The following is a 14,398-nucleotide window of genomic DNA, read 5'->3' as shown; positions in this document are numbered from 1 at the left end:
GCACGCCGCGTGAGTGTGACCGAATACCACCGACTCACACAACTCACCGTGTGGACTGCATCTCAACAAAGCCATTACCAAGAAAAAGACTAAGAAAACTGGCAAGCCCCTAGCAACATAGATCAAAGAAGAAAAACGGCAAAATCACAAACCGAGACGCGACAGAGGAGCCGCCACCACAAGGCCGCAGACGGAGGGAAACGGGGCTTCAAGGGTGACCCGGCTCCGGTGCTCTGGTCTCGGAAGTAACAACCGGACAAAGGCCTTGCAAAGCACAACCGAGCAAAGCTGCGAGGGAGCTAAGATCCCGAACGCTGCGAAGCACGGCCGAAAAGTAAAAATCAGTGTACTTCACCTCAGTGCAGATTGAGGGGAAAGATTACGGCACGTGATGCGCACACCAATGAATACATAGACGAGCCAGCGCCCTTCACAATAAGAGCTCTTGGTGACCAGGAAAAAGGAGACGCCCAGCCTGGTATCTGATAAAGCCATCGACAGGAAGCCCAGAGCAGGCGTCTGCAGCAAAGCGCTGGAAACGGCTCCGGAGGCGGGGATGCCCCCTCACGCCTTACACCACGGGGCACCGAGGCGGGCCTCAGACAGCTGAGTGACCGGCGGAGACTGCGGCAGCGGCAGACACAGCTGAGCACGCTCCCCAAGTTCAACGCCAAGATTCGTCACTGAATTCTGTATTTTCAACATACCGCTATACTTCTGTACACCAGGAGCAAAAGACAGTGTTTACCTTAGCTCAACACACAAATACCGAGAAATAACTCTAACGAACAAAGGTTAAGGCCTCCTCCTCAAGAATGACAGAGCAGAGAACGCCCGCAGGAGACGAGGGGCGTTCACTGGAAGAGTCGCTGTCGTCCGTGAATGTCAGCGCCACCCAAGTTGATTCACAAACCCCAATCGGAATCCCAGAAGTTGTTTTCTTTTCTTTTTTCCCCACAGAAATGTACGATTTGATTCAAAAACGTGTGCAGAGAAACCACCGTGCACAGCCAGATGCCTCCAAGGCAGGACAGCAGCTGGGCTTCAAGGTCTCACACTGCAGGTTCTGAGACGGGTCATAAACCTGCCATGGAAAGTCTTGGCACCAACAGACCCACACAAGGGGTCCGAGAGGTCAGCGACAGACCCCACATGAGCTGGAAATGGTGCCAGCACTGTATGCGGGGAGGGCCGGCCTACAGCAGATGGCACTCTGACTGGACGCCCGGGGAAGCAGCAAACTCTGACCCTCTCCTCACAGCAAACATGGGACCAGAGGTCCTCAACTCCAGCGGGAAATGCAAAACCAAGAGCTTCCAGAAGGGAGTACTTCCAGGACTGGGACAAAGCTCTCTTCAACGGAACACAAACCATTCATCAAGGAGAGGATGGACAGATGGTACGTCATTGGAATCGAGAGGTCTGTTTACAAAAGATGAAGCCCAGGGAGCTCCCTGCGAGCTCAGCGGTCAGGACTCCACGCGGTCACTGCCACGGCCCAGGGTCAGTCCCTGCTCGGGAACTGAAAAAGACGCTGCCAGGAGGCAGAAAGCAGCAGGATGGGAGGCTTTTTTCCAGCCGACACAGCCCAGGGCGTGCCTGCTGGACCCCAGGGAGCGGCCCCACTCGGCATCATTGGACGTGGGCAGGCAGGACACGCTGAGTGGCAGGTGTGAGTGCCAAGGCCCTGGGGCGGCGAGCACGGGGCTGTGCCCTCCTCTCAGCTCAACCCGCAGCTCCGCATGCCGAGCGCCTCCTGACAAATGCTCGCCAGCCACTGTGGCCTTGTCTTGACCGCCCTCACTCTGTGTGATGCCAGGATGAGAGACACAAGCCACTGTGTGTCTGCCGAATCCACAGGACATGAGCGCCGGCGGAGACCACGCAGCCTGCGGGGCAGTGAGGTGTCACGATGGGCTCAGCACTGGGGGCAAACGACCGACTCGGTGGGGCCCGTCCACACCGGGGAGGCGGTGCATGTGTGTGACAGGGGCTTGGCAAGTCTACACACTCTCCTCTCAGTTTTGCTGCTGCCCTAAAACTCAAGTTATTTAAAATCTTTTAAATTCTCTGGTTGTCCTTGGGGAGGCAAGTGGTTGAGGGGTGGGGGGCCGGCAGAGGGAAGCAGGCAGTGGTGGGCTGGGGAGAACCGGGTCTTCACGGGACTGTCCTCCAAGACAGAGGATCCCAGGGAGCCTGGGGAGGGCAGAGGCTCAGCGTGGAAGAACCCCACCCCAGGTCTGCAGATTGGAAGCCCCCTGAGCAAGACCCAGGGTCGGAAGCCTGGGGGAGAAGGTCTAAAGGCCAAGGTGGGGGGACAGGGTCAGCAGCCTCGGGACTGAGGGCACTGGGCTCACCTGCTCACACACAGGCCTGCTGGCCGCTCAGCTGGAGCCCAGTAAACACCAAGGACTACACACCTCCTGTGGACGTGCGTCACAAAAGCCGCACTAGCGTCGGACACGCAGCTGCGGGAGACAGCGGCTGGGTCACCTGGGCCGGGGACGTGGTGTCCGCTCATAGCCTGGACGGGAGAGCGAGTGAAAGCCGCCCAGTCACGTCTGACTCTTTGCGACCCCACGGACGACACCGTAACACGGCATTCTCCAGGCCAGAACACTGGAGTGGGCAGCCTATCCCGTCTCCAGGGGATCGTCCTGACTCAGGAATCAAACTGGGGTCTCCTGCATTGCAGGCGGATTCTTTACCAGCTAAGCTACCAGCGAAGCCCCTTAGAGCCTGAAGTTTCTGCCAAACATGCCCACCCAAGGACAGATGGTCTAGAAAGCAGGTCAGAGAGAGGGAGTGAGGGGAGCGTGGAGGGCAGTCTGGGGCGAGGAGAGGAGAGGGAAGCCTTCGAATACGTTCTAGGGGCTTGGAATTCGCCTGCAAGACAAGGCGGCCGTGCCAGGCAGGGCAGAGCAGGCGGCTGCAGGGCGGGGGGCCGCAGGGGCAAGGAGCCGAGGCCTGTCCAGGGCGCCAGGACACCGGCCGGAGGATGGGGCCCGGAGTGCCAGCCACAGGGAAGCTCAGGGGGCCGGCCACACCTGTGCCCTCCGGCGGCCCCCAAAACGGCCCTCCCGAGGGGACCAAGGGCCGGCAGAGGGGCTGAAGCGCTGCCCCACACAGTGCAGTCCACCGTGCTAACAGCTCTTCAAGGCCAAGGGTAGGGCCAAAAATGCACATGTGCAAGGCTCTCAGTCTATTTACAGAGCTGCAAACCATCACCCCTCCCCAACCTCGCAGCCGCGCTCAGCTCTCAGCCTCTGGTTGGCCCGTCTGCACGGTTTGGGTTCAGGGCCCCCAACGGCATGGGCTCAGCGCGGCCCCTCCCACCGGGCTCAGTGCGGCCCCTCCGCCCGGCAGCGCTCCCAGGTGCAGGGGCCTCTGGTCCATCCTCTGCGGGCCGCCAGGCTCCGCTCCTGGGCCAGGGTACTGGGCAGGAGGCGGGCGGCTGGGGTGCTCGCGCTCCCCGACCCCCACAACCCGGGGACCGGGACCGGGATTGCCGCTCCTCCAGCCTTGGCGCCTGCTCCGCCCCCACCGGGGCGGAGGGCGGGGCGCGCTCAGGAGGCGGGTCGGGCCGACTGTGCTGGTGACCTCGGCCAGAGCTCCACTGCGCCACCTCGTGGGCCTCTGGGCGCAGAGCTTCATCCTTTCATGCAACAAGGGTTCTTTGATGCTGAAGTGATAAACCCCCAAGATTCAAAGACATTCTAAGGAGAGGCTCTGATCCTGAGGGTCGCCCCCCCATGCAGTGTCCAGGGCCCCGCGCGCATTCCCGGCTCAGGGCCGGGCCGCAGCCAGGCCACCTACCCGCAGGGAAGGCTCCTCTGCGAGGAGGGGCAGAGAGGCCACAGCTCCTACAGGCAACTCGGGGAGCCGCACCCCAGGAAGGGCCCCGGGACACACCGCTGCCCCAGCTCCCACCAGGAAAGCAGAGGCGGAGGCCCGGCTGGGAGATAAACTCTCCCAGAGAAAAAGGTAAGTAAGTGGACAACAGGAAAGAAGAGACCAGAAGACAGGTCAGTGGGGCAGCAGGTGAGCAGAGAGGAGGCCAACGTGCCCCCCGGAATCCTGCCAGGCTGTCCCCAACATGCAGAAGAAAGACCGCAAGCGGTCAGATGCTCACGGCACCCGCTCTCAGAAGCCGTGGGAGGACACGGGGCCAGCAGTACGATCCACGCGGGAGAGGCGAGGGGCCCAGTGGGACAGGAAAGGAGACACGAGACACAGGAGCACACGGGCACACAGCCCCAGAGGACGTCCTCACGGAGATGTGACGGGCAGGCCCGCACCCACGACGAGCCTGCCATCCAGGCACAGGGAGGCCGCACAGCGTCCCCTCCGAGAAGCCACGAGCCGGCCCGTGCAGGGAGACGCTGCAGGGCCCTCGGGGCGGTGGGCCGAGGCACCCAGCGGCCCCGCCCCTCAGCCTGTGCGCCTCACCTAACCCTCCAGCCGGTTCCTCCCGAGGCGTCCCAGCAAACACAGGCACTGAGCACGGGGGAGCCCACGAGCAGAGGGAGGCCCAGCAGGCGCCGGGAGGCCGGGCAGCGAAGGATACGCGGGGTGCCCTCTGTGCGGCACACCAGGTAGAGGCAGGCGGCCACCACGTGCGCCGTCCTCCGGCCCCGGGTCAGGTGCTTGCTCACGGCCATCTTGAAGAAGTTGAACGCGGTGTCCAGGCAGTGCTGGTTCAGCTGCAGCTGGTTCCCCAGGTGGTGGATCTGACGCCTCCCTAGGACACAACACGACACGTTACCGCGGATCCCAACAGGCGAGCCGGCGGCTCGTTAACACTGTCAGCGTCGGTGACTGCCTCGGCAACCTAAGGCAGAAGAGTCGAGGTCTACCCGTTTCCTTTCACGCTCTGCAAAACGTCCCGTTTTCACAGGGGTTCCAGTAAAATCACACGTGTGGGCGCGGAGTGCGAGTTCCCTGCAGCGCCACGTGCCCCGAGGCGCCCTCCTCCAGGGTGGAGTGGGTCAGGTCAGCCCGGGAGCAGAGCCCTTCCCAAGGCCCCTCGCTCAGTGAGTCTGGGAAGGGCTGCGGGTAAGCCGGCCGCCTGGCGCTGAACACTGATCATGGGCCCCGAGTCCACATGCTCCACCGCAAAGGCCCCTCCCGTGCCTGAGCGCCCAGGCCCTGCCGCCCGCGCCCACCCAGCCTTCCCCACGGGCTCCACATCAGCCTCCTCGCAGGCTGGTGTGCACAGGCCGGTCAAGGACCAAGTCTGCACACACACCTCTGCCCGGAGCACGGCCCTCCTGGGAGCCACAGGAGCACCGAGGGGGAGACGGACATGGCCTGTGCAACCGGCGAGCCTCACAGGAGCCAGGGGCTGGGGCACATGCAGCCCGCCCAGCGTCCTCTCGCCCCCAGGCCCTCTCTCCTCTAGCAAAAACCACTCTACACTGCGCCAGTGGCCTGTGCTTCCCCCACAAAGAGCTAGGAGCCAATGCCGCTGCCCCTGTGCCAAGGACTGTGGGCTCAGATTGACCCCTGGCCAAAGGGAGGTACCCAGCGAGCTAGCGCCCAGGGGAACAGGCATGAGGGCTAGTACCCAGCAGTTGGCATGTCCCGTGAGTGCCCTGGCCCCTGTGGCCCTGCCCCCTCGACCTCCAACACAGCCTGCCCGGAGCCACGCAGCTCCGAGGCCTCTGGTCAGGCTGAACTGAGGCAGGATCATGGTCACGGTCCCAGAGCCGAGGCCAGGGCACAGCCAACATCCTGACCATCTGCAGAGAGAGGAGGGCGGGTTGCTGCTGCCCATCACAGCGCGTGCGCCAGGATGTCAGGTGTATAGGCACAGTCTGCCCCGCAGCCCAGCCAGCCTCGGGGCAGACAGAGTGGTTGATGAGAGACCTTCAGGCCGGAGGCTCGCGCCACCCAGCTCCTCGGTGTTCACGGGGGCTCCGCTAACACGGAGAGGAAGGTCCTTTCCAGAGGGTGCTCACAGAGCCCGGGACCCAGCTTAGCCCCACATACCACGGGCCAGGGTCCCCCAGAAGTTGGGTGGGGGGCTTGAAATTATAGCAGCAAGTCACCTTATCACGTCTTCCTTGCTCTATAGCTCACATACTGTAAACTTCACCCACTTAAGTTGTCCCACGGAGTGGTTAGTACATTCACAAAAGTTGTTCGACCATTACCGCTTTGGTACATTCCATCACCCAAAAAAGAAGCCCTGTAGCCATGAGAAGTTACTCCCAGCCCCCCAAGTGAGTTTTTAATTCACGCACATCGGGCAAGCACAATCGGCATTCTGAACAAATCACACAACACAGGCGTGTGTGCAACCTTTAAAAGCACAAAGGTATCAGTAAATGCAAACACGCAAAACAGACTCCCAATTAACCAACTTCAGCTTACTCTCCTAAGAATAATACAGGAATGCAAAAAGTCAACTCACTAGCACATCGATGTCTTCAAACTTTTGACATTTTGTGAAACTAAGGCCTGCGTCTCCCTTCAAGACGGCACCCAAGCAGCATCCTCCCAGAAGCATGGAGACGGCAGAAAGCACAAACGTGGACACAGCGCGAGGACCGGCCAGCGCCCCGGGGGCACGCGGCGGGAGGGTCTGACCTGGCGGCTTAAGAAGCGGAGCCCTGATGCTACAGGGCTCGGCCCAGAAGTCTCCTCTCACCCGGAGGACCTTCGCAGTGCCAGCCGGGCCTGTGCAGCACCCAAGTCAGGGTGCAGAAGCACGTCACACCCGTCCCACGTGGCAACACACGAGAAACCACGCCTGTGATCAGAACCAGGGGCACCAAGAAGCCAATGGGCGCCCTGGGTGGGCTACAGGCGTGAACAGGTCAGTTTAAGACCCACATTCATATAAACATGGGCCAGCAACGGAGAGTCACCCACCCTGTGTAGAAAATGCCAATGTGGAGAGAGAGGAAGAAGCACCAGGCTCCACAGGCAGACTGCTCAGAGAGGAGAGCGTCCCAGGTCCATGATAATCTCAAAGTACTGGAAAGACGCCAGCACACAGGAGAGTAGGGACAGGCTGCGATCAAAGACAGTCCTTGAAAAGTTAAAAATGTGGTCACTGAACATTTTGTAAAAACTCAGAAATAACCAAACCACAGAGTGGGCACAGGTGAAGATTTAAAAAGAGAGCTAGGAGCTGGAGGAAGGGCCGCCCCCAGAGGAGAAGGGCGGCTTCCAGGGGGCAGGCCCCAGAGGGAGGCACGCAGCTGGCCAGACAGGCAGACGTCCAGGCACGAAGGATCACCCAGATGAAGAGGGCCTGTGATTAGGACAGACGACACCACAGAAAGAGCTAACAGTCCCACCAAGCGTGCAAATGAGCAGGGGAGCCGCGGGGGATGAGGCAGAGATCCGCAGGGGCGCTCTCCCGCACACGCCTCACACACACTCACTTTACACCCCGGGCAAGAAGGCACTGGCTGCACGAGGAAGGGAGCCCGGCCAAGGGGAAGCAGCCGCCACACAACCCTCGCTGTCCTCAAAGGCCCCCAAAGCGCCCAACCTCCTCCTCCTGTCTGCCCGGTGAGGCGCCTCTCTGCTGCCTGCAGGACCCGCCCACGGCCAGCCGGCCACAGCGTGTCCTCTGCCGCTCCCGAGTACACCTGCTTTGCTGATGAGAGAGCTGGCTGGTTTACTTGAAGATTGACAACAGTATGGACTTAATACCATAGATTCAGATCATACCAAATACAACCGGACGGAACCGGCAGGACAGGGACAGCGCTGCCTGGCAGGTTCCGGAGGCTAGAGCCACGCGGACACGCAAGTCGGGTTTAGAAAAGGCAGAGGAGCCAGAGGTCAAACCGCCAACATCTGCTGGATCACAGAAGAAGCAAGGGGCTTCCAGAAAAACATCTGCTTCTGCTTCACTGACTATGCTAGAGCCTTTGTGTGGATCACAACACACCGTGGAAAATTCTTCACGAGATGGGAACACCAGACCACCTGACCTGCCTCCTGAGAAGCCTGTATGCAAGTCAAGAAGCAACAGTTAGAGCCAGACACTGAACAAGGGACTAGTTCAAAAGTGAGAAAGGAGTGTGACAAGGCTGCATATTGTCACCCTGCTTATTTATCTTATATGCAGAGCACATCATGGGAAATGCCAGGCTGGATGACTCACAAACTGGAATCAAGATTGCCAGGAGAAATATTAACAACCTCAGATATGCAGATGATACCACTCTAAATGGCAAAAAGTGAAGCAGAACTAAAGAGCCTCTTTAAGAAAGTGAAAGAAGAAAGTGAAAAAGCTGGCTTAAAACTCAGTATTCGAAAAACTAAGATCATGGCATCCAGTCCCATCACTTCACAGCAAACAGAAGCTGAGGAAGTGGAACGGTGACAGGTTTTATTTTCTTGGGCTCCAAAATCGCCGTGGACGGTGACTGTACCCATGGAATTACGACACCTGCTCCTCGGAAGGAAAGCTATGACAAACGTGGGCAACATACTAAAAGGCAGAGGTACCATATCGCTTTGCTGACAGAGATCTGTATAGTTAAAGCTGTGGCTTTTCCAGTAGTCATGTGCAGAAGTAAGAGTTGGGCCATAAAGAAGACTAAGCGCCAAAGAATTGACGCTTTCAAATTGTGGTTCTAGAGGACATTCTTGACAGTCCCTTGGACTGCAAAGAGAGTAATTAAACCAGTCAATCCTAAAGGAAAGCAGTCCTGAATATTCATTGGAAGGACTGATGCTGAAGCTGAAGCTCCAGTACTGTGGGCACTTGATGCAAAGAGCTGACTCACTGGAAAAGACCCCAATGCTGGGAAAGACTGAGGGCAGGAGGAGAAGGGGGCGGCAAAGGGTAAGATGGGATGGTTAGACAGAATCACCGACTCAATGGACATGAGTTTGAGTAAACTCCCGGAGCTGGTGATGGACAGGGAGGCCTGGCATGCTGCAGTCCATGGGGTCGCAGAGTCAGACATGACTGATTGACTGAACTGAACAGATGTAAAGGAGCAACTGAGGGGGACACAATGGTAGTAGACTTTAACACTCCACTGACACCAGTGGACGGACCCTCCAGAGAAGCAGTGAAGCAACAGAGACCCCGAGCGATACCACGCAACAGTGAGGCTTGGTATGTTCCTGACGTTGCATCCGAAAGAAAACACCACAATACACATTCTTTTCAAGCACGCAAAGAACATTCTCCCGGACTAACCGCGTACTAGGGCACAAAGCCAACCTCTACAAACGTAGGGTGTGGAGACTGTTTCCAGCATCTTCTCTGAGTACAATGGCATGAAACTGGGACTCAATCACAAGAAAAGAAACGAGAGAATGCAACTACACGGAGACTGAACGGCTGCAAACGCCGTGAGATGCACAGACCGCAAAATCTGCTCGTTGAGGAGTCGCGCCGGACTCTCTGTGACCTCACGGCCAGCAGCCTGCCGAGCTCCTATGTCCATGGGATTTCCCGGGTAAGAATACCGGAGTGGGTTGCCATTTTGTTCTCCAGGGGATCTTCCTGATCCAGGGATCGAACACAAAATCTATGGGATGCAGCGAAAGCAACTCTAAGAGGCAAGTTCATAGGGATGGAAGCCTTCATTAAAAAACAAGAAAAATCCCGAGTAAACAACCTATCTTACTACCTAAAACAGAAAAAGAACAATAAAACCTGAAGGAAGAAGAAAGGAAATAAATAGTCATTTTTAAAAAATAGAAAAAACAAAATCAATAAAACCAGGAGATGATTCTTGGTTTCAAAGAGTAAACAAAACTGGCAAACCATTGGCTGGGCTCACCAAGAGGAAAAGAGAACCCGGACAGATGAAATAAGGAATGAAACAGGAGCACCCTCACCTGACACCGCAGAAGCCCAGGGAGCGGGAGCGCGCCACACGCAAGCGGACACTGGCAGAGCCGGCAGCCGAGGAGAGGAGCCCCTGTCCAGAAACACACAGCCCGCCAAAACTGAATCAAGAAACAGACTCCATCAAGGGAAGTGAAACAAAATCTGTAAAACAAACAAACAAACCCTCCCTACAAACACGAGTCCAGGACCAGATGGCTGCACAGGTGAATTCTACCAAACATACAAAAAAGAACTCACTATACTGACTTGTCTCAAACTCATCCAAAGACTGAAGAGTGGGGAACACTCCCAGGGACGTTCTGTGCAGCCGGCGTCACCCTGACACCAAACAAGAAAACCACAGGCTGGCCTCTGTGAACACAGATGCAAAAATTCTCAACAAAGTATTAGCAAACCAAATTCAACCACACAGATAAGAGATCACACAGCACAATCGAGTAGGGTCCATCCCAGCTTCACGAGGTCGGCTCAACGCCTGCAGACCCATTGATGCAATAAACCACATTAACAAAAGAAAAGTCAAAATCACATGATTATCTCAGTAGATGCAGAAAAAGCATTTGACAAAAGTCAATATTCATTCACGATAAAAAATTGTTACCAAAGGGGGAACAGCGGGAACATATCCCAACATAATAAAGGCCATTTATGAAAACCCACAGCCTATATAATACTCAGTGGTGAAAAGCTAAGAGCCTTCCTACTAAAATCTCGAACAAGACAAGGATGCCCACTCCCACCACGTCTATCATCGTAGTATTTAAGTTTTAGCCACAGCAATCAGACAAGAAAAAGAAGTAAAAGTATTCAAATTGGAAGGTAAAAGGTAAAACTCACTATATGCAGATGACATGATACAAATATTCTAACAGAAAACCCTAAGGGCTCCACACAAAAGCTACTAGATCTACATGAGTTTAGTAAAGTAGCAGGACACAGTATTAACATTCAAATATCAGTTGCATTTCTTCACACTAACAATGAAATATCAGAAAGGGAATGTAAAAAATACCAATATCTTTTAAAATAGCACCAAATACATATACCTGTGAATAAACCTGGCTAAGGAGGTGAAAGACTTACATGTTCGGAATTATAAACCATTAATAAAGCAAATTAAAGACGATTCAAAGAAATGGGAAGATATGCTTCTGGATTGGAAGAATATTGTTAAAATGGCAACATCTAAAGCAATCCGCAGATTCAATGCAATCTCTGTGAAAATACCCATGACATTTTTCACAGAACTAGAACAAATAATACGAAATTTTATAAGGAATCATAAAAGACCCAATCCAGAGGCGGGGCGGGGGGCAGTGCGGGAGGCGTGACTCTCTCACCAGACTTCAGACAATATGACGAAGCTACAGTAACCGAAACGGGGTGGTGCTGCCGCAAAAACGGACGCACAGATCAACAGGACAGAACGGAGGGCCCAGAAATAAACCCACACACTCATGGGCAGTTAGTCTTCAAGTAAGGAGGCAAGAATATAAAATGCGAAAAAGACAGTCTCTTCTGCAAGTGGTGCTGGGAAAGCTGGACACTCACATGTCAATCAATGACGTCAGAACACATCCTCACGTCCTGCAAAAAACCACAATCTTACCAATGTTCTCTTAGGTCAGTCTCCCAAGGCAATAGAAATAAAAAAACACAGATGGGACCTAATCAAAGTTAAAAGCTTTTGCACAGCAAAGGAAACCATAAAAAAAAAAGCAACCTACAGAACAGAATATGTTGAATCACATGCTATAGAGCAGAGATTGGCAAAACACTTAAATCGACTACACTCCAACAAAGAAATAATAAAATGGAAAAACGCAAACCTCAACCTCTGCTTCATACCACATATAAAAAATTGATTTGAGGCAGATCACAAACTTAAATGCAAAATGTACGACAATAAAGCTCCTAAGTGAAAACACAGAAGAGTATCTTCAGACCCTAGGATAGACAAGAATTAAGGTCTTTTAAAATTTTATCATTTTTTATTTGGCTGCATCCAATCTTAGTAGCAGCACGTGGGATCTTAGTTCTGTGACGAAGGATCAAACCCAGGTCCCCTGCACTGGGAGCCTGGAGACTTAGCCGTTGGGCCATCAGGGAAGTCCCAAGAATTAAGATCTTAGGTCACAAAAACCCCTAACTATAAAGATGGATGTATTGGGACTCTGTTAAAATTAAGAAATTTCTGTTCATCAGAAGACATTAAGAAAGTGAAAAGCCATCTACTGGGAGAAAGACTCAAAATACGTATATGCATCAGGAGACTTGAATTCCAAATTTATAATGAAGTTTACAAATCAGTAAGAAAACGATAACTCAGTCAAAAAAAAAAAAAAAAAACTTGTACAAAAGATGCAACAGGCAGCTCAGAGAGGACCAAGCAAAAGCAGCCAATCTCACTGCTCACCAGGGAGAGCAGAGCAAGGTCCCTGAGTGCTGTGCGCCCCCCAGGAAGACCAGTAAGTGCAGGGGCCGACACGTCCACTGCAGACCAACACGCACGCCGTATGCTCCAGGACCCCACCTGCAGCGCCGTCCCGAGAGACGAGTCCACCGGAACATACACGGCAGCCGCAAGGACCGCCAAGTGTCCGTGGCAGGAAGAGGACGCGGCACATTCACAGATGAAACCCTGCGAGCAGACAGACCTCTGAGACACACACGAAGGACGCTGTGCGATGCCAACTGTCTGAGCAGAAAAACCAGGGAAACTGATTGACAGGAGGGAGCCTTCTGGGGCCCAAGAAACACGCTGGCCCACGCTGTGTGCTCAGACCTTAGGTCACCCACGCTGACCCGGCGTCCTCCAGGTTGGTACAGTCATGCGTTTTACATACGTTATGCCAAGAAAAACAGACAAACAGAAAGAACACAGTAAAACTTCCCCTGAGAAATGTCTCCCACGTGAAAGGGTTCATCAGGTCAGTAACAAAAGCTCCAGCCTAGAGGCATTTGAGAATTCCAAGGAGAGAGAGAAAACCCAAAGGTCCAAGTTAAGAAACAAACAGTGAGATGGTGACTCAGACGGGACTGCATCCCCGTGCTGGCCGCGAGCACACCTTGGCCCACCCTCCGTGGGCACCCACCCCAGCCCTGCCAGGCTCCCGGAGGGAAGGCGGGGGTGCAGGGCTTCTCTCCCGCTGAGCCGCACCTTTCCAGCGAAGCCAGAGGCGAGCCCACGAGAGGGGCCTGGGGCACCGGCCTCCGGGGCGGAGGCGGGAGGCTGGGCCCCGAGGGAGCTGGACCACAACGCAGACAGCCTGTTTCTCCTCCACTTCTCTCTCGTTTTCTAAGAAAGGCACACGAAACTGAACATAAATAGTAACAACTGAAGGTAAATCCACAGATTCCAACCCAACCCACTAGGCTGGGGGCAGGTGGCAGGAAGCGAGTGCAGGACACCCCCATGGGAGGACAGAGCAGCTGCGGCGGAGAGAAGGGGGTAACCAGCCACGAGGGGACCGTGGGGGAAAGACCTGGGCCCGGAGGAGGTGCCCAACAGACCGAGAAAGAGACGCACGATGAAGTCAGCAAACAGCCGTAAACGCTGTTTAAACAGATGAACACACAGCATGAAATAAGAGTAAAGCTAACCGACAGCAGGGAGCTCCCTGCGGTGCACGCAGCGCGCTCCACCCGATCGGTGCACAGGCCTGCAGTCACACACGCGGCCCCGACTCATCACCCGATCGGTGCGCAGGCCTGCAGTCACACACGCGGCCCCGACTCATCACCCCGATCGGTGCGCAGGCCTGCAGTCACACACGCGGCCCGACTCATCACCCGATCGGTGTGCAGGCCTGCAGTCACACGCGCGGCCCGACTCATCACCCGATCGGTGCGCAGGCCTGCAGTCACACGCGCGGCCCGACTCATCTATGTTTCTCAGAGAAGGTCCGGGAGACACACAGAACCTGCCTGTATCTCTCCTGCAAAAGCGACAGAGGATGACAGCGACGACACACAATCAGCGTGAACTCACCAGGACACACAATCGGCGTGAACTCACCAGGACACACAATCGGCGTGAGCTCACCAGGACACACAATCGGCGTGAGCTCACCAGGACACACAATCGGCGTGAGCTCACCAGGACACACAATCGGCGTGAACTCACCAGGACAAAGGGAAAGCACAGGAGGTCTCTGGGGTCAGGCAAGGCTGGCACACGGCGGGCGCGCTGAGGGGCCGCCGGGGAGAAGCCAGTCTGGACAAGAGCAGCAGAGTCGGGGCTGGAGCTCACGGCCACCCTCGGCCCCCACAGCCCCGCCCAGCAGGGACAGGATGCTGACGCCAGAGGGGGACGGGCCAGGCGGAGGCAGAGCCCGCCCCTCCCCGGGTGCTGGGCACTGACCTGGGCAGGAGCCCTGGGGAAGGGGCGAGGGCGACCACCAAGCAGGCTTGCACAGCCTCAGACTGTGCTGACCCCGTTCCCAGCAGCCCGAAAGCTCCGCTTTGACTTCGTAAACGAAGCCGTGTTTAAAGTCGGATGGGGCATTTCTCTCTGTGTCGCTGGCTTACATCACACTTCCATGAATACGTCTGCACGAACGC

The 14,398-nt window shown here is 55.6% G+C and overlaps 1 protein-coding gene across 6 annotated transcripts in view; it reads right to left on the bottom strand.

Moving 5' to 3' along the window:
• Positions 1-14,398, bottom strand: part of BRF1 (BRF1 general transcription factor IIIB subunit) — a 51,892-nt gene that overhangs the window by 29,884 nt on the left and 7,610 nt on the right. For 3 of the 6 annotated variants that reach the window (XM_086362689.1, XM_086362685.1, XM_086362686.1), the window contains exon 3: positions 4,568-4,741. The exons of 2 other annotated variants lie outside the window; for them this stretch is intronic. In XM_086362689.1, coding sequence (XP_086218815.1) covers positions 4,568-4,741 — 174 coding nt within the window. The remainder of the gene's footprint in view (positions 1-4,567; positions 4,742-14,398) is intronic. One more of the 6 variants, XM_086362697.1, reaches the window with a different exon arrangement.

The sequence above is a fragment of the Bos grunniens genome, chromosome 21 (assembly GCF_055505025.1).
Source record: "Bos grunniens cultivar Pamir isolate PY7600 chromosome 21, Bosgru_T2T1.0, whole genome shotgun sequence".
NCBI lineage: Eukaryota > Metazoa > Chordata > Mammalia > Artiodactyla > Bovidae > Bos > Bos grunniens.
The sequence above is the reverse complement of the archived record's forward strand: the minus strand, read 5'-3'. Positions and strand labels throughout refer to the sequence as shown.